Here is a 27207-nt window from a genome sequence, read left to right as displayed (position 1 = left end):
TCTGTCTGACTCACTGATCTTTTATCTGACTGAGGTTTGCACACATTACAGTCTATGGCCCCGACCATGGCTCTGATATGTCAGCATTCTGACTGTGCTGTGTATTGATAAATCCATGACGCTGTCCGTGGTGCTGAAATCGCAGAGGGATTTGTAACTGTCACTTTTTCTCTCACTCACTTTCATCTTGCATCAGTAATGTTCTCCAAACCATGTATATGGGACGTTCTTGAGTTGGTCTGCTAGTTGCAGGTGAATGAAACAAATTAGTTCCACCCCACCATGTTAAAAAAATTAACAAATCCACCCAGATGCCACTAAATGCTGGTCCTTAGATATTCCAAAGCTCTGACCAAACCAAACATAATTAATCACTATTACAACAAAAAACATTCTGACCCTTTAAAAGTTTGTTTATTTTTTCTAGTAAAGTGCATCAGACTTATACTTTGGCTATTACAGAGCATTTTGCCTGAGAATTTTAAATTAAATGTACAGTTTATTCTGCAACGTGTGGGATGCTGTTTCTTTTCTGTTGCTGATGTTTTTAATCAAAGGCTTCATGGAGGACTTTGCTCTTGGAATGCAAAAGGAGCACTTCATCTTCGTATTCCATTTTCACTGTAAATAAAATGAAATAAAAACTCCATTATCCACAAATCATCATTAATGAAACAAATATTCATTAAGTCACCACGTACAAAACCGGCAACCTGAGAGGAGTAACTTACTTTGATACACAAAACAGATTCAGCATATCATATTTGTAATCTACAATGTAATCAGGTTGACAATGTAAATGTAATGTAGATCTATAATTTGATTATAGTTACTTGTGTTTTGTAATCTGAGTATGTAATCCTGATTACATGTAATGTGTTACTGTCAAACCCTGTCAAACAATGGATCTTACTGAAGAGGTTTTTAGATGATGATCACTTGTTAACATGACTCACTAAAATAATTAATAAAAAGTGATGTATTAAAACTGCTGGAATCTTATTTTGACTTAGATTTTTATAGCAAAGGACCGAGAGGTTGGTGCTCATTTACTGCAAAATTACAGTTATAAGAAGTTGGTAAAAAAAAAAAATAGGACGGTAAAATAGATTCTTGTATTTAGAATGGTTGTATAAAAATGAAGCTCTGCAAGGTAAAACTGTGCTGCGAATGTCTAAATTAAATACATTATATGCAATAACTGCAACAGTCATGTATTTTTGTAATCGTGTATAAACTGGTGCAGTTATTTTAGATTGTTTTCTGGAAAACCTCTAACACAATCTTCAGCACATTTTTTTCCCACCACATTAATCCAGCAGAAAACTAGAGCAAGCAGTCGAGCTCAGGGTATGAGTCAGTTTACAAAATATTAATTTCTTCCACATAAACCGTCACACTTACAGTAGAATTATTCTCAAAGTCATTTTTTTTTTCTTATCAAAGCTCTTTGTGAGTGGATTAGGTGTACAATAATTATGCATGGCATTAGGCCACGATTACTGCTGGATCGTATTTGTTGCAGCTCTGCAGTCAGCTCAGTGAGACGGTAAATCAGCTGCCACCATCGCTGCATTGTATCATAAACTGTGGACAAAAAAATAAAACACATTACACAGCCATTATCTGAACAACAAATGTAGCTTCGTGGCTACAAATGTGCACCAAGACACACCAGTTCAAATGGAACATGTTTGTTTTGTAGCTCATTAAAAAAAAAATGACCTCTTCCTCCTCCTACACAGTAATAATAAAGACTCCAAAGCAGACCCAAAACAAAAGACACATCTGTCTCTGAAGGTGGAGTATGAGGGACCAAAGATTAGGAAATTATGCCTGTTAACACTCAAATATTTCCTAATTGAAGTTTGATTTTTTTTTTTTTTACCAGATGTCATACACCAGCAGAACCAAAAAAAAAAGGTTTTGGGTTCTGCTGTGGTGATATGATCCTGCACCTTTTCCACAGGCAGAGAGAGAATCCTGCTGAGCACGTGCAGAGTGTCGTCACTCCAGCTTGTGTGTGATCAGAGGAATTGAGTGTGTCACAGTTGCCCCCCCCCCCCCGTTACTATTGCCCCTGGTCTGTCCCACTTCTTTCATTGAAATAAAAGGTCTGACCGCTTCTTCCACCGCTGCAGCTATAAATCACTGAATCACGGTGGACTGCAGCTTTACCACCGGTTCTCTCATTCACGTGGCGGCCTCCGGTCCACTTTCCTGGGAGCGTTTTCATGACTTTCAGCCCCGCTTAAGGACCCGGTGTGCCTCAGAAAAGCAACAGGGAGGCTTAACAGGAATCAAAGCTGTCATTCTTGAGCTCCAGCAGCACACGAGCCGCTCAACGCACTTTTCAGCATGCGGGAGTGCAGATGACAAAAGCCCGTGTTTTTAGCGGCTCTGCTGGCCGCAACCGGATCATATGACTCGGCATATCTGTAATGCTCTTAGGGCCGCTGATGGCCAGCGGTGGCTGCGCTCCACAAGACCAAAAAGCCAAAGGAGTTTAACGGATGTGTTGCTGCGATTATTCGGCCAAGTATCTTTATCCCACATTTAGATTAGCTGCTAATGACGGAGGGAAAAGCCGCGTTGCAAGAAACACACAAGGCCACGTAACCTGAGAACAAGGGGCCATTCCTGTGTGAAGAAACAGATTTAACCACAATGCAACATGCACTCATTAAACATACCGCAGTCACTGTGGTGCTGCTGGTTTTGGACACTTGTTACCATAGATGGAAGAGCACTTTGACCCCTAAAGGTAGAAGCAGTGGGATTTGTCCGAGCTGTTTACAAACGCACCATGAAGATAGTTGATGGTTGAGTTTTATACCAGGACATTTTTTAGGAAAATGTTGCAAACTATGCCTTCTTAAAGTAAAATAGCTACATGTACTTTAAGTATCACAAGAAGAAATACTCATTATATGCAGACTGGCATGCAGAATTATTTTAAGATATATAATATTTCTAAATATTATTGCAAATACATTAACAGGTGAGCAGCATTTTAAAGTTGCAGCCAGTGGGGATAATTTTAACTAGTTCACATTGTTGCGTATAGTTTAATGGTTAAAATTGCATCTTATTTTAAAAGATTTTGGATTCAAATCTTAATCAGAAATTTAACCACTTGTTAAATGAATGTAATGGGATAAAAAGTAGCTAATGTAACTGAAGTCACAGTGTTGCTGTTGGTCGTTGTTGGTTTTGGACCGAGATGGAAGAAGTATAAAGAAGTAAAAACACTTATTATGCAGTAAAATGGTCCTTGTCAGTGTTTTACACTATCATGTTTTTGGATTAATATTACCAGTGTCATGATGTTAATTTGCATTCAACTGTACATTTTTATGGTTGAGCTGATTTTAAGTACTACTGCTCATAATAAGAGTTAATCCTCCACTTTATCAGAAAAAAAAGAAATTCAAATCCAAATTTTTATTCACTCGATAGGAAGTGTTTGAAAAAAAGATCAGTGAGAAGAAGAATGTTTCGAGATGGAGTAGAAGTATGAAGTTGCATAAAATGTAAATACTCAAGTAAAGTACTTCAGATTTGTACTTATGGACAGGACTTGAGTAAATGTTTTTTAAGTACATTTAACCACTGTTAAGTACCGACAATATAAAGCACTCCAAGTTAAAGTTCTGCCTTCAAGGTAGAGAGATCCAAAAACTCCCCCAGTGCTCTCCGCTACTTTTCATAATTAATAAACTAATGAAAGATTACTTGTAAGTACTCTGTATCACTTTGCTACCTTTGGGTACAAAAAAAAGTAACTAATGATTGATGAAGTAATTAGTAGCTCTAATTCATGAGTTGTCAATCAATCATAATTAATATAGTATTTCCAGGTCTGTTCTCTGGTAGTTCATCATTTACCTACAATACAGGGCTCAGCAAATACTGATTAACTATTTTAAGTTAAAGTATCAAAAGTAGAAGTACTCATAAGCAGATTAGTGTTTAAGTGCAGTACTGTATACTTGAACAGGAGCGCCTTTGATGTGAGCAATATCTCCCCACGGATCAATTAAGTATTTCTGATTCTGACCTGTCAGTTGTGAACGCATCTAAAAGGAGTAAAAAGTATGTTGTTTCCATCTGAAATGAATGAAGTAAAATGGAAATACTCAGGTTTAGTTACTTTCCACCGCCGGTTGCTCCTTTCAGATTGAACTAAACTGGTGGTGGTTAAATTAGTGCACAAGCATCTGCAGGCTGTTTGTGACGTACAAGCATTTATTTGAACTTATTTATTCATAATTCAGGTTTACATTACTCCACAGCAAATGCATTTCTAATGGGAAAATTAATCAGCTCGGCGCTCAGACCTCATAATGGAGCCTGCAGCGTCACGAGCAGTCAGAAACCTTTAACAAATTAAGTTAAACATCAGTGGAAAACGACAACAAAGCGCATTAAAAGCTTAATGCAACCACACACAAAAAAAAAACCCTGACTGGAAAACAGGTAACATCACAGTGTGGTACTTTGGAGTGCTCTTACATTATGTGTGTTATGTCTTTATTTACTCACCACCCCACCCATCCTCCACCCCAGTGATGTGCACCCCCGCCTTCTTACAGCAGATACATGTCACCACTAATGGACATCAAGTGCTTCCTTTTTGCAGCTCTTTTTCGGGACATACATTAGAGACAGAAAACCCATTTCTCAACTCATAAATACATCTCTCTCTCTCTCTCTCACACGCACACACACACGGACACACGCTGCATTCAAGGCACTCGCTCTTTCTAGTGACAGTGAACAACCTGAAGATCGTTAACGAGTAGAGAAGAAGAAGAGGCCAAGATCTGTCTGAGGATTACCAGAGTACTGTGGAGCAACATGAAGACGAATCTGATTAGAAAGTTTATGAAGTTAGACTTTAATTAAAGGGACAGTTCACCCCAAAATCAATCAAATCATATTCTTCACCTAACCTGTAGTGGTATCTATCCATCTTGGCTGTTTTGGCGTCACTTGCAGAGTTTTAAAGATATCGGCTGTAGAAATGTCTGCCTTCTCTTAAATATAATGGAACTAGAATGGCTACGGAAATCGGGACCTGGTTACTCAAGATAATCCACAGACCTTGTTGAGGGCAGTTTCATGTAGGAACTATTTTCTCTCTGCTGAACATCTGCAATCTGTATCACCGTGCAAAAAGAAGCGTGCATCTACTCATGGACAAGAGGCTACAGCTCAGGACGCCGCAAATCCTCAGTGTCCTTCAACTGTCCCACACTTAACAACCACTGCCCCAAATTTAAGTTACAATCTACATAATAAATATAGTTTAATAACTTGGTTTCAGTAAAACGCATCACTTCATTGACTCACTCAGGTTCAGTTCTAATTATTCTTTTAGTCATTGGTTGAATTTACTGTTTCGTGCTTATTTCTTACTGTTGAATCAATAAATGCATCACTGCAAACTGGAGTGCAAATGCAAATATGTTTCTGGTACATGCACACACTTTGAACATATCTCTTGGAAAACACTTAATTTTGTATTTACCACCACAACCGGTGCCACTTGTAATGATAATTTTCTCTACTGTCCCTGCATTGACCCCGACACTCTATCTTTATGTCTCTGGCGTTATTTTTATTGTCTCCAGGATGGTGGGACGAGTTTACAAATTTCCTCTACTTGAGGACGATAAATTATCAATCTAATTTATCTTTAACTTTGAGCGCTGGTCTACATCACACACTGTCACAAGCACGAGCCTCTCTCCTATGAGTAGATGCACACTTCCTTCTGCACGGTGATTCGGTTGATGATTTCTGGAAAGAGACACCGGTGCTGAATTTTCAAATGTATTTCTTTTAATGCTTTGAGCCCAACAGACCGAGAGCCATCTAGTTCCAGTATATTCGAGAGATCATCTCTATGACTGATACCTCCTGGCATGAACTGTCCCTTTAATGTCACCAAATAAAGCTGATCTTGTACTACGGCAGATTCAAACATAGTCTGTGCACAAGTGTTATATTTTTTTAAGTGTTTGTTTTGCTGGAAATTTGCATGTTTTTGTTTTGTGTGTCCCAGTGCCATTTAAAACATTTTGAGAAAAAAGTTCTGAAAGGATCTGGAAAAAAAAAAATTCACCCAAAAACATTTTACTTTCAGTTTCATGTCCCTAGATCCTTGAAGTCATCTGAATACTGATTGGTACCACAGCCTCCTGACAGCTGCTGTTGAGTCCTTCAGGGTCATGGAGTTCAGTCAAACCTCAGGAACAAGACAGTGAGGAGTTAAAATCTTCTCCTGTGTTGTTTAACCTTAAAACAGAAGAACGACATCCTCCACGTTCGTCATCACCCGTCTCCCCTTCAGCTCAGTTTGTCCTGGATGTTCATCAGGCTCGTGTACGACTTTGCCCGTTTGGCTGTAAAGACACAGAATTTACATTAGTAAAAAGTGACATTTAAGGAGTTAGATTTCTTTTGTGGTTTTATTTTAACTTCTTCTACGAATTACAAGTAAAAGATGCTGGATTATCAGGTTTAGAAAGTGCATCAATAATTAGGGACGTATCTGCCTCATGCAAGAACAGTGTGAGTTGTTTATCCAGAAGGTTTGTCATAAATTGCTCATTTTGACTTAAGCTACTTGTTCTGCTCCATTTGTGAGAGAGGTGCAGCATCTCACCTCTTCTTCAGTTATTTATCTGTATTTTTATTTGATTTATTTTATCTTTATTTAACCAGGCAAGTCATTAAGAACAAATTCGACTATAATATTTATTTCTGTAATACTTTTAACTTTGAAATTCATTCAGATTATCCAGAGGTTTGCAGGAGGCATCCCCACTACGCTTTAGAACAACCTAGAACACCCACCCCCCTTCCTCCAACCCAGCCAAACCCCTCAAAACCCCGTCAAAAAATCTCTCTTGTGTGACAATGGGTGAATTAAGCTGGTTACTCACGGTGTATGAGCTTGCGTTTCTTTTGTTCGGAGTGAAGGAAGCTGCTCAAGTAGAAGATGATGGGCAGAAAGAGCATGAAGCTGGACACAGCGATGACAGGCACCGTCTCCTCACGGGGGAACGAACAATTGAAGGTCTTACTCCACAGTCCGCGGGTCATATTCATCTGAAACCAAAAGTGCCAAACGCGACATAAACTTCAGCTGACCACAGTCACAGCAGAGCGTCGCTATTCATTCAGCCCTCTTAGGTTTCTGTTCTCAGGGTTAGGCTGTTCTCAGCTGGATGCCGTACAGTCAATGTGCAAAAGGAAATTCTTCACCCGTAGATGTACAAGTGGATCGAAATGACTTAATGGGTTAATTTTCCTGCAATATCCTCGTAATGAAATTTTTTTTTATCATTTCGTATTCCAGGTAGTCCTCAAAAAACTTTAAAGTGTCAATGTGGTGGTCACAAATATTTCGAAAATAACATAAAAGTGTTGTTTTCAGTTTTACTTAAATAATTTTGTTTTATTTTATCAATGCCAATTTATATCACCTTGTATACAAATATACTAATATGGTGATTTAAATTGTTATTTTAGGAAACAAAAAGCGTTACCAGGGTATGATTAAGAGCCTTTGAACCATTGCTTGAATTTCGTAGAACTTTAAAATGTTATGGAGGAGACCTTTATGAGTAATAAACATCTGTCTGATTTTTTGTTGCAATTTGTGTGAGGTTCACGACTATTTAATCACAAAATGCTGCTCTAAAAAAGGCATTTTTAGGATCAGGGCGATTTTCAAAACCTTTCCTTCCAACGATTCCTGATGACTTTTTTTTGTGTCATTCAGGACACCGTATCTGGTGAGTTTGTTTGAAATATAAAAGGATTCAGTAGCATTTTTCGTTCATTATTAATGAGTAATTCAGTTTTTCCATTTTTTTCCAAGTTTTTTATATTTCCTATCATAGCTGAATCAATGATCTGAGCTCAATGTCACTCGTTCTTTGTATCAGGCCCTCTTATATGACATTGGCAACCATTGAGACCAAACCAAACATTGGAAAAGAACATCTTATTTCATAATAAAGGCTAACATCAAATTATGTGAGCACAATATGAAGGAAATTAGATAAGACAGAAAGTCTTTGAAAGTCCTTTCTAATGAAGTTTTTCCTTCAGTTTTTAATTAAGCATTATTGATTCGTTTTGACAAAAAAAATGAAAAAAAAGTTCCAAACACAGAGTTCCTACTTTGTTTCCAAAGCTTACACCAGGATTTCCCAAATTCTTCATGTCGAAGACCCCCAAGATAGGTGCACATTAGATCACGGACCCCCAATTTGTGAGGAATTTGTCCTAAGGAATCCCAGCTGAGTCAAAATTGGTCTAAAGTAAATTTTAAAAATGTAATGTACAGTGATCTGTGATCAAACTAGTAACACTATAAATTACAATGAATCAAAACAGGCAACCTGATTTCTTCCCTTCCCTTCTTCCAGAAAATGTGATGGAACTTAAAATGTTCTTTTCCTTTTGCCTGGGAACCACTACACCTCACTCAGGGACTCCTAATGGTCCCTGACCCCCAGTTTGAAAACCTAGAAGAGCAGCTCAGTATAACGCTACTCTAATGATAATTATACTACATGCTGCATATACAGCAGAATAATATTTGTTTATTATACTATATTTGTATGTTTGTCCATTTCTGTTTATATTGTTCCTAATTTTTTATATTTCCTCTTGTTTTTATTGCTTGTTTATTTATTTGTTATGTAAGTTTTTTTAATTAATGCTTCTTTCAGGTTTGCTATCCACTTTGCTGCTGTAACTCTGCAATTTTTTCCGTTGTGGGACTAATAAAGGATTATGGTTTCTTATTTCATCTTCTCTTATCTTAGATACACTACATACTTTTAAACTCAATAAACGTTTATTGTCCCCGCAGGGCAATTCCAGTGCAGTATACAAATATAAAACCACAAATTAAATTATTACTACAACTGTTTCTATACATAGAGCAAGTATATCTGTTGATGAAGGCCACAGGGTCAAAGGGGAACTTACATTTTGTTAATCAACATACAAATTTGGGCGTGATGCCAAACATTTCTTGAAAACATCATCTTCTTCGTCACCAGCTAAAAGCAGGTGAGGACCCCTCTAAGTGTCCTTGACAAACAGTACATACCGCGTCCTCAATGTCGATGCATATCGTCTTATTCTTCTCCATCCTGCCGTACAGCTCGTTCACGTCTTTGTATGAGCTCTTACAGTTTTTGCACAGCTCTGTGTGGTTCCCCTGTGAAGGAAAACGGAGAAAGGGACCTCATGGCAAACTTCTCGACATAAACTCTTCTCTAACTCCACATCAATCGTCACCTTGTTTAGTGTGTACCTGTTGATATTTTTCAAAGCAGGTGAGGGTTTGGTTGAGGTTGCTCATGAAGTTCAGCATGTCATTGGTCAGACTGTGGAATCCTTCAGTGACACAGTCTGCATGAGAGGAAATAAAAACAGATAGTGTATTTATCAACTGAATACGGACAAATGAAATCAGATGTATGACAGCAATTTTGTAACATCAGTCATGTTTCCCTGTTTTATACAAAATTTAAAACAGGTCTCAGTTATTTTGGTTCAACAGTACAAGCATCAGTTACATCAGCTCACTGCTCACTGATCAACAGCAACAAAAACGTGGATGCGGAAACAACTAGTAGAGCATTAAATTAATTCATCGATAAGAACTGCACTATACAGACAAAACATTTTTAATTTATTTCAGCAGAAATTTCATAAATCCACCTTCCCAACTGTGAGGATTTGTTGAATTTCTTTGTCTTATGTGAAAAAACTGACAGCGCGTCCACTGACCGCCAACTCTAATAAACGCTGCCTCTACTCGACCCTGCACTCTGACCTCTGTGGTCGAATGTGTGCGAGTCAGAAGTTCAATGAAATTCCCACAGATAGAATCCCAAAAATTCAGACATATCTAGTTTAAATTCCTGCAGTGGACTTACTCTCGCAGGCCGATTGATCCCAAAGGTTCTTCAGGTTGTTGAACAGCTGGGTTATCAGCATCAGCCGGTCACTGTGCAGAAGGCTGTACCCGCAGCTCACATTAGTGGGACCCATCTGAGGACACATCATCACACTTCATCATGCACTCCATTAGCTTCTATCTATACAGATTAGAGATGCACAGTATATATTGGGGGCAATAAAGTATTGGCCAATTATTTTATATATTGATTAAGTTTAACATTTGACATGTATTTTCTTTTTGTTGTAATGGTGATGCCAGTTAGATTTGATTCAGTCACAGCTGTAGAATATTAAAGGACCAGTGTATAGATTCAGTGGCATCAAGCAGTTAGCTTGCAGATTGCAAACACTTTGTCTCTCCCTCCCATTGCAAGTGTGAAGGAGAAGCTACGGTGGCTGCTAAAGTAGTACATCGAGAGCCAGTGTTTGGTTTGTCCATGCTGGGCCACTGTAGAAACATGGTGGTGCAACATGGCAGACTTGATTAATTGTTTGGTCTATAAAATGTCAGAAAATGGCAAAAAAATGTAAATCTGGCAACTCACTTGGCCAACTGGGCAAGTGGTAAAAAAAACAATTAAACTCTTCAACTATTTTGATGATAGATCAATCATTAACATAATTTTTCATGCAAACATGGAAAGGAAAGGAAATGGAGATTTCCCACTCTTCTTTGTTTATTGTTATGTTAACCCGAATAAAGATAAAGAAAGACAAAACTAGACATTTAAAGATTTTGGACTTTGAAAAACTGTCGATGGACATGTTTCACTATTTTCTGACATTTTATAGATGTTGCTGCCTTACATGGCAATTAACTTATATCTTTATTCTATTTGATAACAGACAGAAAATGAAACAATTTGTATGGGGGCAAGTAAAAACTGACTTCAGACAAGTCGGTCTCTGACCAACTTTAAAACATTAGAGTGGAACCCTGCCTTTTATGTGCCATTTCTCCCATATTCTGGAAATAAAACCCCATAAAAATACTACACACTGGTCCTTTAGATCATCCATCTTTGCTCACGACAGCTGTCTTGGTTTTCTTACCCTCAGGGTGCATAAACTGCGGGTCATATGACCTTTTTACAATACAAAAATGCCAGTTATTTTATCAATATCACCAGGGAATAACAGGCAACTATCGGTTATCAGTATCGGCTGAAAAGAAAATCCTATTGTGCATTTCTAATAATAACAGATCAGCTAGAAGGTGCTCTTCATCTTGTTATTGATAGCAAGTGGAGCAGATGAATTCCTGTTTCCTCACATCTGTCACCACCAGTCAGTCACATCACAAGACCCGTGATCATGAGACATCAAGGCCTGTCGTCTTCATGTAAGCAGACAGGAGGTGGTTTACTGCGAACTAAAACACAGAAAAAAAAAACATGACTTTGTATTTGACTCGTACCTGGTCTGTTGAGATGTTCGTATATGTGTCATTAAGACTGACATAAGTGGAGAAACAGTTCTGACAGACTTTAACGGGTCGGGCAGCAGGTATCAGGCAGTTCATATAGGCGACGTAACGCTGTCCGAATATGTGAAGCAGCTCTCTGCAATAATCACTGATCTCCAGGTCTTCAGGGAAAGAAGACAGCAGATTAATGGTGAAGACGGGCTCCCGAGCAGGTTTTAACACAGGCACTGAGTTCACCACAACACCGGCAACCGGGCTCAAAGACGGGGTTTGTTTCAGTTGGTCCGCTGAATCTGACACGGTGAGGTTTACTCCGCCGACAAACGCGAGAGTGTGAATGTTAAACGCTAACAAAACCAAAAAACGACAATTTTTGTATAGAGACATGGTCGAAAACAGGAATCGATGCAGCTGCTGCGCTTCTTTCACTCCAAACAACCCATGATTTCCTGGTTCTTTCCCAACGCGATCATGTGACAGCGTGAAATCTCGCGAGGACACGTCACTCCAAGCTCATATCAAGACTACAGTAACTTTTCACTATACATCCTCATGTGAATTAATTATGTAACATTTGGAGGAATAATTGAAATATACAACATACATTTTCGTGGTTTATACTTGTTGTATTCCTCAGTGGTAAACTGAAATATAACTCTGGAAGTTTATACTTCATGTGTACTTTAGTAGGGGAGAACAGGGACAATTGTAACTTTTTTTCCTACATTTTCCTTCAGAATTCGCATACCACTTGAAATTCACTGGTTATCTTTTAATAAAGGAACATGTATGTGGGTTGAGTGCTAACTGATAATACAACTGATATTAATCTGCTCAGGAAAAGATCACAATATTAAATTTAATGCAAGTCAGGCTGAGTGAGAGCAACTGAAAAATTAAGCCATTTTAACCCCACTCTATCTCAAATATCTATCTATTTATTTATTTATTTATCCATTCATTCATTCTTTTTTTATTTCATGAAACTAAGTAAAAACTACAACAAATAAAAGCACGCCTCAACATGATTACATTACGGCTGTATTGTGAAAAAGGGGGAAATTCCTCACTTCCTCCAATAACAAACAGTCTAGAGAGATCAGACTTAGTCTGCACATGCTCAATGGTATTCTGTTTCTGCCTGTGGAAAAGGAACAGAAACATTTCACTTCAATGGAAGTTTTCAATAAAAAAAAAACTGATTTTGAACTGATTTTTGGACGTACAGTATTTTTAATCTGCTATCTTGAAAATGAACACGAACACACCATACCAATATAGCTGTTGCTAGCCAACATATGAGATTTTATCGCGGCTGAAAGAGGTGGTGTTGACATACTTTTCTGTTAGGAAATGAAAATATTTCACTAAATTTACATGTGAAATTGCATTTAACTCAACTCAAATAATTAAGGTGTATAGTTACCACTAGAACAGTTGCAGAGTCTGCAAAAATAGAAAAAGACTTTTGCTCTGAGTGCATACAATGCCTGACATCTAAAAGAACTTAAACCATATGGGGCCTCCAAAAAGTCTTATACTTCAGCACAAATGTGTTTAACTTGAGGTGTGCAGTTGTTTGAGATACAGTGTGTTTATATGACTTATTTTTCAGGGTTACCACGGCCCCCACCAAAGGAAGACCAATGTAATTCTCTGACTTCTTGCATTAAATGTAATATTATAGTATTTTCCTTATATTATATTGTCAAATTGTGTCCACGGGTGCCTATTCAGTTAAAAGACGAGACAGACAAGGGGAGATATTATAATTTATTTAACACCAGAAAGTGCCTTTTCCAGCAATGTAGAGTCTTCACTCATGACCAATTAAGCTGCTCTTTCACTATAAAGTTCAGTTTATAGCACAATCATATATAAAAAATAGTTTTTCATGTCTTTTATACTTTTGGCAGTTAGTGGCATAAACACACACAAAGGGCAACGGTTTGCTGCATACATTAGAAACTGATCAGCAGTCAACGACAGTCAAACTTATCACACATAAACAGTTACTTGTAGTGTTTATGTAGGCATGAAAAAATGTTAAAATATATCATATTAAATTAAACTAAAGCTCCCTGTGCTCTCCAGTGAAAATATTACATCAAACTCCCTTTAAGAAATAAATAACTCTGGAAACACAAGATAAAGGGTGTTATTGATTGGCAACTTTATAATCAAATCAGCATCAACATAATCCACTAAGACAAACTGTATTTCTATACAAAATGTATATTTTGAATTTTGCCGCCTCAGCTTACTACAAAAAAGACCATGGAAATGAGAGATGGATGGTTTCAAAAATTTCTCACTAAAGTATACACGCCAAATTTAACACAGACTCATCACGCTGTTAATCCGCCATCTTTAATATGCATGATGTTACTTGAGGTTTTTCTGGTTGTTACCAAAGTAGCTACCTGGTTTTCTGCTTACCAATGGTGTTTTCTTTTGTGATATGGTGCCTCAGTGAGCTCTATAATCAAAAAGTGGGGATGTAAAACCACATGGGAGGAAACATTTTTTTAAAAATGTTACACTTTCCTCTGGTCTCCCCTACACATATCTATGTATCTATCCTATGGTCACTATAGTTTGTGTTTGCATGCATATGTGTAATGGCCGTTCCTCCTGGTCTGCTCTCCTTGTTATTTATGGGTTTTTTGACACCATACAATTTTGCAATGTGCGCTCGGCTCGGAGCAAATAATTACTGGAGTCAAGGTAAACGATTTGGGCTCCAATCCTGATTGTGATAATTGTCAAAAACCCCCTCGAATCAAGCCACCGCAGTCAATGGTCGTTAATGTGAAATTAGTGGCTCTTGATAACTCGCAGGCCGCAGTCATCAGAGCCTAATGAAAATAAGAGGGGAGAGAGACGTGCGCGGCATTAGCGGCCTATTCTGATGGCCGGGCGCACAGCTCCGGCGGTAAATCTGGATTCTGGCCTCTAATGCTCCTCTCACTGCAGCTCATTAACTCTTCTTCTCCTGACCAGAGTTCACCTAATTGTTCAGATGTTCCCCATTCCTTTATTATTCTCCAGTGTGGCTCTCAGAAAGAAGACATGATTACAACCTAAACCCTTTATGATCATCCTGCCTTTTTTTTTTTTTTTTATCTTTGTGTGTAGATATGGATGTCCACTTGGTTACACCTTAACTTTTAAAAAACTAATAGAGAAAAAAATCAAAGAACAAAACACATCTTTCATATAATAAGAATCATTGTTGTATTTAGGGGAGAGCTGAGCATCTTGTTAAGCTTTTTGCTTTCACCTCAGTTTCTCAGTCTCAGTACATCACAATCACTTTATTTCTATACTGGATCAATAAAATCACAAATGTATAATCTTTAAAGTTTTACTTCTCACTTTTATAGCCTATAGATTTTGGGGCAAGCAGGGATGATAGTCATTCTCCACAGTCCACAGGTGAAAATCAGAACAATCTGATCAATTTTTCCAGAGTTTAAGTGGAAAAACTGATTTTTCACTTCAGAAGTAAAAAGTACAACATAAAAGCATTTTCTGTGCTTAAGATAATGTTCATTTGTTGAAAATTGTAAATGTAAATCATCTGTTAGAAGTTTAACTGATCGTGCGAGCCTATCTTTGGTTCTAGCCAGGATAAGGTTGGAAAGTTGGGTTAAAATATGCAAGAAATGCCCAGGGTTAGGGTGCAGAAACCCAGCTGAGGTCTCACCAGATGTGTCGGTTAGACCATGTCAGGTTCGGGTTATCTGATGGGCAGGGGCGAAAAATAAAAAGGGCATCAGCTGTCTGTGGTGGGGCACCAGTGTGCCAAAAGTCATGAAGCACTTTGTCACATTTTGTCCAATGGATCAGCATCCCAGAGCACTCTTCACCTTGTTTTCTCCACTGGAAGGGCACTTAATCACATTGTTTTGGACACTGGAGCACTCTAGAGGGCACTATTATATTTTATCTATCATAGGGGCATCCAAGAGAGGAATTTTTACTGCATTTTTTTTTTTTTTAACACTGGGGCACCAGGGCCACCCTGCCCCCTCTTGAATCAGTGCCTCAGATCACACACATATGCTGCATGTCAAGACCAGAATGACAGCAGAGCAGTGAGTTATATTTGCAACTGTTAGACTTTTTAGATAGCTCCTGCTGGTGTTGGAGATATAACCAATGTGACAACTTACCCATGAGACAAGATGCCCCACTCCCCTATTGTTAGGTCTATTATTACAGTATTATTAATGCATGCATCAATAAAATGTAAAGGCGTATATAAGGAATCATATTCTCAGCCTGCACTGAAACATCACATTATTCACTAAGTTTTGAATTTCTTTCCTCTAATCCTCTAATCAGCAGAGCGCCAAGTAAAATCGGCATATCATTACTATCTGAGATGACCGTTATTGTCAGATGGCAGAAAAATGCCTTCATTAGCATGTGATAGATAGAGGAAAACCAAGAGGACAAAAATCACTAATTAGGCCCATAAATTAGATGATGGTGATGAGGATGAGAGCCCTTCAGGAGAGGCAAGACTCAGACCAAGGACCTCGTACAATGAAAAAACTGGTCAGAAGATACCTATTAATAATGTGAGGGAGGGGGGTGACAGACCAATGCTGTCGGGCTCCTATGAACCTAAAAATCAACCTTTTAGGGCCTTTACAGAAGCAGCACTCTGATCCTTTGCTTGAGTAAAAATACTAATACAACAAGGTAAAAAGTGTAATGTAGTCTACAAGAATGATGTGGTAGACGTTGCCTACTTTAAATAATAAAAGTACTTTTAGTCCAGGGGTTTCCACTATAGGGCTTGGACCCCCGCCAAAGGGACACAAGATAAATCTGAGAGGTCTGGAAATGATTCATGGGGTAAGTTCTGCTGCACAAATTATCTTTAGTCTTTGTGTTTTTATGAAATAGTGCATACTTCTCTTTTGGTGGTACAGATACTAATACAAATAATGACGTATCTGTGCAGCTCTATTGCTTTTTTCAGTCAATTCCTGATACCCATGTGATCATGATTAGGTTGTTTAATCCCACTGACACTCAACAATTGAACAAGACAGCCTAAAACAGGCTGAAAGTCACAACTTCAGACTACACTAAATACATATCTGTGTCTGTGCTGAGGCATTTATTAGTTTCTGACTCTGTGAAGGAGGAAAAACAGTAAAATTCCTCCCTGTATCTGCACTTTACTTGAGTATTTTATTTTTCTGACAACTTTTTACTTTTAGTCTCTACATTTGAACCCAAATATCTGTGCTTTTTACTCCTTACATTTTCCGAAACAGGCTCATTGCTTACGTTTTAATATTTTTGAGGTGAAAGTTTATTTTTCATTTTTTAAATTTTGCATCATTGCACGCTGTCTTCGCAACAAGATCAATTTCAGCCTAAATGGATGGACAATAACACAGACAAGAGATGATTCCCAGGTGTATCCATCAGTGCATGTTGCTCACAACAGACACAACAAGACCAATACGACGTAAAGGATGCAACAACATGAAAAATTATGTAACAAGACAAGAAGTGTCATAAACAGATGAAAAAAAAAATCTGAAAAAGAAATAACGAAGCCATAAACGATGTAACAAGTCAAAACACATAGTGAGGGTGACTGGTGTGTGAAGAAAAGGTCAATTAGCTTTGCACAGAAACAGCTGACAACTTTTTACTTTTACACTTAAAATACACGTCAGAGCCTGTTCCTTTTTCTCTTTTACTTTTGAATCCATACTTCTATTTTTACCAGTTTTGTTGTACACAAATATCTGCACACATGCGATAATATGCAATATGACTAATATAATTAAATAAAAATCACTTCCACTCACTGAGTCTCCCCTGAAACTGTTTGGCGCCCCCTGCATCATCCTGTCAGGATTTATTTCATAATAATGACCTGCTCAGTGTACATTATCCCTTACTTAACTCACAAGCAGTGAGCCAAAGATGGCAGCAACACAACACATGGTTGCAGCTGAAACTATTGCAATAGCATTGTAATATTTTTTATTCAGATTTTAAACAATAACTGTATTTTTTTTTTTTTTTTTTTATTAATTACTATTATGGTACAGTGTTGCTTTCAGGTAACAGCCTGAAAAAATATAAAGTTAAAGTTTCTTCAAATTATGCTTACTTATAAAAACATTTTTTTACCAACTTGCAACATAATATGAAGAGAGTTTTCACATCCATTTAACTTGATTTTTTCTGCGCCTGTAACGCAAAGATCATTTGCCTGTTGGCCCTCAGAGACTGTGTCCGTCCTTGAGAAAGTCTCTAACTGGACAAATCACAAAAGGGGTTAACTCAGACCGGTGCAGCCTTAAACTTGGCTCTTGGCGTGGGGAGAGAAAATAGCTGTAAAGTTATGCAGAAGTTATTCTTCATCCTTCGGGCCGTCCCTAATCCGCCAAAAACCTCATTCTTTCATCGGAGAACTGTGCCTCCTTTCTTGTTCGCCCCTCTCTATACAACATAAAGTCAGACTGCATTTAATGGTTATGTCGGGATGGGAGAGGGGCTTTCTTCTTCCCCTTTTCTCCAGAATATTGCCCTTTTCGTCGTGTGAGTCTCCCAACCCGCGGGGACCCCCATATTCTTCCCTCCGCGTCTGACTCGAATCACAAACTAACCCTGATTTTCACCACTTTGCTGGGAATCGCGGGCAGTGATAATAGAGATTTCGCTTTCATTTTATACGCTTGACTTGGTTATTGTTGCTTTTCTCCTCTCCCGTGATTCTCCCCTTCTCCGGGGATTAGCCCTGACTTCGCCCGCTATACTGGCCGCCGAAGTGCCCCTGAGCCCCGGGATGACAATTGACGCAGATCAAGGCGGGTCTATTCTGCGCCTTTGAAAGGGAAGGAGCGCTCTGAGGCGCGTTCAAATGAGCCCGTTTTAATGGGAGAAACGGATGCTCCTCAGTTTGCTTAACACAGATTAATTACTAGATTTTCTAACAACTTTAGCGGCTTTTTTTTTTTTTGTGGGATGAACTTGCTGACAAAAATAGAATATAATGAAGGCTGTTTATTTTCACGTTATGTAGCTCTGTATATAGGCTGCATGATGATGATGATGATGATGATGGTCAGAGTGAGGATAGAGAAGAGGATGAAGCTGTTCATAATGGTGCTAAGTGGACAGTGATGGTAAGTATGATATATGTAGGATGATGGCAGTGGTGACGATGATGATGACTATGATTAGAATGAGGGCGATGATGATGAAAAGGATGAGAGTATACAGGACTGTTGATGAAGATGATGACAATGTTGATGGTGAGGATGAGGAAGATTATGAAAACGATGAGTGACAGGACAAAAATGATGATAATGATGATGATCAATGAAAAGGATGAGGATGAAGGTCAGAATCAGCTTTATTGGTCAAGTATGTTTTCACATGCAAGGGGTTTAAAATTGGTCTCCTATAGTTGCACAAAAACCGCAACATAAGAACAGAGAGCAAAGAGTGAATAAATATTGTACATACCTATGCACTGTATATACAGCCTGCTTAGATTTGTTTCATTGTACCAGCAGAGTATCTACCAATATAAATATGTAGGTACAGGGTAAGAAGATGGAATAAGAGGGTAACAATTTTGGTTTTTAGAAATTATATAGGGGATAATGTACAGTGAGCCAGTGATTATTGTGAAATAAATGATGCAGGATATCTTGAATCGACCTGAAGGGGTTTATTTCACAATAATGACCTGCTCACTGTACATTATCCCGTTTATTACATGGTTACTTACAAAAACAAAACAAAACAAAACAAAAACATTGGCACACACTTATGTGACAAAATATTAATTTCAAAATCTTTTAAAAATAGTGACCTGAGGTATATTTGGCTATTGTGTTAGGAAAGTAGAGAGGTCCAAGACAAAGCTATCAGAACCATGGATAGCTCTGATGATCAAAATTGTCACATGATCAAATAGAGACTTGACATTGGACAACATATATGTATAAACCATGATGGAGAAGGGTTTGCCTTTTCAAGGGCATATATAGCAAAAAGCACAATTTTTTAGTTTAACGAGAGTTCCTTTTTGGACCCAGGTGTATTTCAGAGGTGGAAATCTGTATCTGCAGTGCGGTACTGGTACTTTTACTGAAGTGAGGGAGCTGAATCTTTCTTCCACTGATGGATAAAGAGTAAAAATGAAGAAGAAGAGGACAGTGACTGTTTTATCACATCTACAAGTGTCACTATCTGAGCACTGCCACAGTCTGAAACAGTCTGACTGTGCAGATCTGCTCATCACCAGCACGTCTCACAAGAGAGGGTCTCGTGTATTTGCTGTGTCTCCCCCAATCAGGCATCTCTGCGGCACTGTGAGAAGTTAATCTTTGTTGACGGTGTGTTGTGCACTCTTCCGTGGGCCGGTCGGGTTGGGATCTCTCCTGGAAAGCCCGGCCGGTCTGTGCTCATATTGAGGGGGGGATAATTACCAAACACGCAGCCGACAGCAGCGACACAAAAGCCGCTTTGACTTCCTCACTGCTGGTCGCCTCCAGGGGATGGTCCCGCTCCCTGCTCACCCTGCTCACCCAGACCACTTCTCATCACTCCTGAGAGGCAGAGACGTCTTGTTCCATAACAAGACATGAAACTGACTTCTTTCAGCTCCACTGAACTGGACATAAACCCCGACTGACAACCTCCAGTGCCCAAACAGAACAGGGAGAGGACGGGTGGGCAGGGACACAGGACAAGAGAGGGGTGGGGGCGGCACAGGGCCCTCTAAATAAAGTTGTTATTCACTTTAATCTCACATCTTGGGAGGGAAAAACACACCAAAGCAAGTTTAGTGAAAACAGATTTGTCCTGTTTCAGAGAAGCAGCAGTGCAACATTTACATTTTGCCTGTTTGGGATCTTTTTCATAGATGTTTGTCAACTTTTTCTGAGTAAAGTTATGATTTCTCTCAAAACTGAGCACCTTCCCCCTCTCTGAATCCGGCCATGAGAGCACGACGTGCTGTAAATGTAATGGGCCGGGAGTGATTGTTTCTGACAAGCAACAAAACACATCGTCCCTCCCCTCAAATTAGTCCCCCAGGAGGGGGTGGGGTGAGGGGTTCACATCCCAGGAGACGCATGGACAGGACAGCATGCCAGCATATAGCTTGAACATGCATGTGACTGTTGGCCTCTAAACCAGCCTGCAGTGGTGGTTTCTCTCGGTTTTTTTTATTGGTTCTAGCACACGTTAAAAAGAGTATTTCAGTAGCAGTTGAAGTAATGTCATTTTCTTGAGTGAGTCCCATTCAGCTTTCTGCTTTTGTGGATTATAACAACTTGCTGTTAAATCCTGTTCCCTTAGCCTGCTTTTCTTATTTCGGTAAAAGCGCATCCGTTTGGTTTCTCTTAATTTTGAACGTCTGACATCCATTTATTTTTTCCCCATACAGTTGAGTCGCCATTTTCTCTTGGTGACTGGGACAGAAGATCAAGTCTTATATTAGATATAAAACAGTCCATTTGAATTACTTAATTGTTTTATTTAAGTTGTCATATACTTGCCAACCTCCCTGATTTTCTGAGGACACTCCCGTCTTTCACTGCTCTTTCCCTATTTCATTTTTTTCCTTTTCATTACTTATACATTGCCTTATACAATTCTAAACATCTACTGTTTCTACTTGGACCACAAAACAGCGACACCAAACCAGGCTTCCGAGGAAGGTTTTCCATTTCTAATGCAAAGGTTTAAAGGAAATGGTCGTGCATTTTGTAAAACCTGCCACGTCAATTTTCTGTGCAGCACCGAAAATAAATGAATGAAAGAAAACTGATGAATATTAGTTGTGCAAGTTCACCCATGAAATATTGGGTATTCTTTCCTGAGAATTAAAAGTAATACTAAAAATTCAACATAAAAATGCTGTTGCAGTGTACTTATGATTGTATTATTTTCATTTTTTTAAAGGTCACCAGAACACAGGAAACAAAGCCTCCAAAACTCAACTATTTATAGTTTTTACTCAACTATTTACTACTTTTGTGGTCTCAAGTTTATAAAAACTCTATAAACTCTATACTAAAGTTTTAAAATAAATAAATAAATAAATAAATTTCAGAGCAAATGTCTCTGTTATATTAACAAAACTCATATGAAAAATTGATTCATTGTGTGTGTTTACCCACCAAATTATTTTTTTTCTAACTTGGTCCAACAATACTCTTTTTTCAGTGTGGATTACAGTTGGTGAAACAACAACCACTGTAATTAAAGCCAAGGTGATTTATGTTTTGCACCCTAAATAGTTAAAATATGTCAGTTTAATGTTACATATGAGGTATGAATCAATGGTTTTAAGATTTTGTTTTACCTGTTTCAAAATGTGGTTAAATTTATGGGTGATACGTTTTTCAGTGAGTCATCAATTTAATCCAACATTATTTTGAGACGATCAGAGTAGGATCAGCAACATATTTTCACTTTATTCAAATTCTTTCAAATTTTAAATTGTGCTGAAAATAAACACGTGAATTAAAGGATAAATCTGTAATATATTTACTGTAATGAATCACAGAATGACAGCAGTTCAAATTAATGCAGAATGTTTGCGGATTTCTGAGTTAGTGACTGTTAATTAGTCGTAAGAAATCGTAAGATAATTTGAGCAATATGTTAATGGAGTCTGGCAGTAAGACATGCAGACACTGAACTCAAACTCCAGTGTGTATTTTCAGAGCAGTGGGCTTTTGTTTTCAGGATAACAGCCTGAACTTTACATTGACAGATGACATGATAGTTATAAACAGCTGATCAACTTACAGTGTGGGACTTCTTGCTTGTTGTTGTCAAATTACAATGTTGCACTCGTCTTGTGCTCCTGCAGTGTTCCTGCAGCCTGCCTGAGCTTCCTCAAGTCTGGGGAGGAAACAACCACAGATTAACAATTGTAATGTATGAAATAGGATTTCAGCCTACCATCTGTGGCTCCAACTCACATTTTGGACTGCTGTACTCAATTTTGGACACATAGTTGTTATTTATTGCTCCCAATGAGCACAGTAAAAAGAACAGTTAGACAAATTTAGATCATTTAATCATGAATTGGGATCTTGAACATTGAACATGCAAGGAATAGAACCGAATGATACGAGATTTGCTCAGTTCTCTTAATTTTTCTCTAATGTAAATTGAATTTATTGGTATTTTTGACAGTTTTTAAAACTTCAGGTTAGTACCCTGTACAAACAAACCATTTGCTTGAACTTAAAAAAGTTTGTGTGTGTCGGCTGCCTTCCAATTTTAAGTCGACTGATTTTGAAAATACAAGTTCGGGCAATTTAGTAGTGATTCAAAAGAAATAAACTTTATATTTATTCAACTGCACTTGATGAAATATGTTTGCAGTGATTTCTTAGCTGTAAAAACAAGCAACCATGACTTATGTAAAACTTTAGCAGAGACACAAAGCAAGTTTTCATTTCCAAACGATAAAAAAGACAAATCTCAAGTTAGAAGAACTTGCGTTTATAAGTTCTGAAAGTAAATAAGTTTAATTAATGTGAAGAAACAAAACTTGTATATTTACGTTGATAACTTGGACTTATCAAAGTGCTGACACAAAGTTAGAGCTGATTAAAAAGTTTGTAAAAGCAGAGGAGCTGCAGCACTACAGCTCCATTTTATCCAGCTATATTATTCATAGTGGGCCGGGGCTGAATAGGCAGTTAGACTGGAAAGAAAAGGCAGTTAGCTAGTCAGTTAGCAAGGGGTTAGCTTTAAAGCAGGGCCTGATTTGTGAACGAGGGAGTGGGAGGAGTGGTGGAGGGCCTGGCGTTCAGGAAAGCCTCTCCTGGGCCAGAAGAAAAGGATTTGGCCCAGATGCAGGCAGCGATGTTAACTTTGAGTGGCCCCTGTGGCTCAAGCTCAGCACCCCCTCCTTCTTACTTCCCAAGCCCCCAGGTTGCCTTTGCATGACATCATCCCAAAACTATGCCCCCCATACCCATGTGAATCTGAGCTGTCACAATCGGCAGCCACCCCCCCCCCCCCCCCCCATTAAACTGTACTGCGCCGCAAACCCATACGTTTCTTTTTCTGCAACCCCCCCTTTTCCCTCTCTCTTCTTCTACCACCAATCTCCTCCCTTCTTCTTCTTTTTTAACCCCCAGAAAGGCATTGTTTGAGTCAGGGCTTGATCAAAAAACTGTTGCCCGCCAACCACAGGGCTTTCTGTAAATTCAATAAGGCCACCTTAAAGATTTTCCTAATTAATGGATGACATCTTTGGCTGGAGGAGAGGCTAGGCATTCTGCTCCAGCTCGCTCTTTGTTCGCCTCCTAATTAACTTTCCTAGGTCACTCAGGTCCCCGCAACCTGAGAGTGAAGAGCCCCCATTGAGGAGGGAGTTGTAAACTTACTTTTTTTGCCTCGGCACTTAAAAGGGGAAAGCAACTATAGGGAACAGAAAATATCCTATTTAAGTCCTTTGTGAGTGAACTGCTTGCACATGTTCCAATAAAGGAAGTCTTCTAAATAAGCTGCCATGTTGCTCTCCGCTCCCCCTCTTTCTCCCTTATCCCACCTCTTTCACTCCCAGCTCCACAGAAAGGTTATGAATGATAGCTCTGGGTTGAGGGGGGTAAAGGGCCAAAGGACAGCATCTGGGCATTGTGGAATTGTGAGCATCTGAAACTTTGAGGGAATTTGAGGATGGGAAAAAGCACTGAGCTGCTGGGTGGTGGGGTAGGATGACTGAGAAAATGTGGTGAATATGAGAAAAAGAAAAAAAAAACAAAAAACAAGTGCCTCTTTGCCCTCATCTTTGTTTGGGTGTTTCTAAAGGACCCCATGTCTTCCAGCTGCTTTCATCACTCTTCATCTTTATCTTTCAAAGTTAAAAAAAAAAAAAAATAGTCCTACAGAAACACAACTAAATATGAAAGGTCCTCAAATCACGCGCTGTCTGTCCCTGCCATGTCCATTTCATGACTTGAAGCTGATTGTTGAGTCTCATTCCCAGGACGTCAAACACAGACGTTTTGATTTGGTAAAGCAAAATAATGAGAAAATTAAAAAGCAGCAGATAGGGTCTCTACCAGGGGTGGAAGTAACTAATTACAAATATTTAAATTACAGTAATTAAGTAGTTTTTTGGGGTACTTGTACTTTTATGAGTAGATTTTTGTCTGTACTTTTACTTGCACTTAAGTATGCATTACACTATGTAATGTACTTAGTTACTTTTAAAATCGTAATTGACTAATGAGTACTATTAGAATTAATATTCAAACAATTCATTTGCATTTTTGTAGCCAATAAGGTTGTATGATCACAAACAGGCCAAAGAAAACCAGGACATATGGATGGAAAAACCAGCAGGCGCAGGTTTGGAATAGAGATATTAACAATTATTCATTAATTGACTAGGAATTTGACCAATTAAAACTATTTTAACCGATATTTAATCAATAGTTTAGAAACTGTGGTAAATGCACCTCATTTGTTGAATAAAGAAACTTAAAAGTAGTAGTTTTTGACAAGAATAATTAGCACTTTTTCTTGAGTAGTTTTCTAACACCAGTACTTGTAATTGAGTAATATTTTAGTAATGTAACAATACTTGATACTTGAGTACAGATATTCAGTACTCTTTCCACCAGACACAGACACTGTTACATGTTTCTAGTGGGTCAGTAGTGATGATCTAAATCTATGAAGTAATGAGCAAATGTTGCTGTGAAATAAATGTAGTGGAGTAAAAAAAATACCATATTGGCTTAAAAATGTATTGCAGTAGAAGCATAAAGTAGCATACAATGGATATACTCAAGTAAAGTACAAATATCTCAAAATTGTGCTTAAGTACAGTGCTTGAGTAAATGTACTTAGTTACATTCCACCACTGAGAGTACTTTTCAATCTTGTTAGGGTACGTGCTCTACAAATTAACTTTATTATTATAGTGAAATCTACAGTTATAGTACGTAACAAGTCATGCTGTGTATCAAATTAGACAAAAACAAAAAATAATCATCCTTATTAGATAGAATTACACCTTTTATTAGACCTTTATTAGACTTTCTTAAAGGGTAATTAGGGACACATGACAGAAACTATGCTGTAAATTAAAGTGCATCATTTCTCACTGTTAGACCCTTATTAGACTTTCTTCTTGGAGGGAAATTAGGGACATATTGCCACAGAACTGAACTGTAAACTAAAGAGCATTATTTGCCGCTGTTTGTCTAAAACACAAATCAACACATTACATTACATAACTATGAAACAACTAACAAAGGTAACAACATGCCTCACAGAAAATGAACAATAAAAAAAGACAAAACAAGAAAACAGAAAGTAAAACAGGACAAATAAGAACAAACACCAATAAAAATACAGAAAGTAAGAAGGAACCAGACAAAAACATCACAAAGATCACAAAAGTTGGAGGGATAAAGTTGGCTGACAAAGTTAAAATGTCCAGAAGAGAGTGATAAAACCAAACTGTCTTCGACTAACAAACCCCTTCCTATAAAAGACGGTTTTAATCAAGGATTTAAAAGAAGCTAATGAAGCAGCTTGTCTGTCAGTCTGCAGGCTCAGTACAGTACAATTCTGTTGTAATGTGTCCCTAATTACCCTCTAATAAAGTCTAATAAGGGTCTAACTGTGAGAAATAATACACTTTAGTTTACAGTACAGTTCTGTTGTAATGCGTCCCTAATTACCTTCCAATAAAGTCTAATAAGGGTCTAATAAAAAGTCTAAATCTGTTTAATTAAGAACATATTATTTCTAGTTTCTGTCTAATTTGATACAAACTACAGCTTGTTACGTCTTACTATAGTGCTGTAAGATAAAGTGTGACTGAAATCTTTAAATGACCTCGCTCTGAAAATATCTTTTAGTAAAATAACAGTGATATCGTCCTGGATTTTATTAGGTTTACCTAAAAACCCATGTGTCCTACAGAGCTGTACACTAACTATACAGGCCACTTGTCCACTATGAGCCACATGCTCATCAATATTCTCCTCATGTCACCTGACACACACTCATACACTGACCCAGATCTACTCATCACACACATTATACCCCGGTCTGAATACAGGGAAGGTCTCACGCCCTGATTCCATCAATGAAACACCAGTCCCCTGTCTGCGTCTGGGTGTGTATTAAGACCCGAGAGGTGAGTGTGAGGCTCCTGATGACAGCCCCTGTGCTGCGGGGTCCCCGAGGGGTTAATGACGAGTGGAAACCGCGACCCCAGACCGTGACCGTTGAACCTGACCTGTGAGGGCCAGCAGGACGACATCAGGGGAGAAGCAGGAGTGACTGCTCAACAGAGCGGGATCAGCAGCAGAATGACTGTCAGAGTGACTCCAGGTGAACCGCCGCTGATGACAGCCATTCTGCCGTTAATCTGTCTGACGGCCGCGACCACTGTTCACACACCGCTGCTGATGCTGCTTTTTAAAGAAGCTGTGTGTGTGTATGTGTGCATGAGGCCTTTTCTGTGATATGCAACTGATACAGCAAACTTTTAAAGTCACCCTCCACTTAGAAATATGTGTTGATTATTGTTTTTCCATTTGAAGAGTTCAACACATTCATCTACCTTAAATCTGAGCTGACTTCTCTTGTCTGCAATATTTTGTTTGTACCTTTTCTCTGATATACACTCTTAAAAATAAGGGTTCTTCTTGAAGGGCTATAGTTCTACCCAGAACCATTTGCTTCTGAAGAACCCATTTAGAATAAAGGGATTGTTGAGGGTTCTATGTAAG

General features: G+C 38.4%; 1 protein-coding gene across 1 annotated transcript; it reads right to left on the bottom strand.

The window, feature by feature from the left end:
* Window positions 1–5803: 5803 nt before the first annotated feature.
* ostm1 (osteoclastogenesis associated transmembrane protein 1) lies at window positions 5804–11885 on the bottom strand. The gene is made up of 6 exons (XM_084737400.1): window positions 11417–11885; window positions 9975–10089; window positions 9347–9444; window positions 9140–9250; window positions 6954–7119; window positions 5804–6410 (listed from the first exon to the last, which is right to left on the bottom strand). Exons 1-6 carry the CDS (start codon window positions 11810–11812, stop codon window positions 6355–6357), a joined length of 942 nt encoding a protein of 313 aa, XP_084593526.1. The 5' UTR covers window positions 11813–11885; the 3' UTR covers window positions 5804–6354.
* Window positions 11886–27207: the final 15322 nt, after the last annotated feature.

Source organism: Lutjanus erythropterus, chromosome 15 (genome assembly GCF_056507025.1).
Source record: "Lutjanus erythropterus isolate fLutEry1 chromosome 15, fLutEry1.hap2, whole genome shotgun sequence".
Classification (NCBI taxonomy): Eukaryota; Metazoa; Chordata; class Actinopteri; order Lutjaniformes; family Lutjanidae; genus Lutjanus; species Lutjanus erythropterus.
The sequence above is the reverse complement of the archived record's forward strand: the minus strand, read 5'-3'. Positions and strand labels throughout refer to the sequence as shown.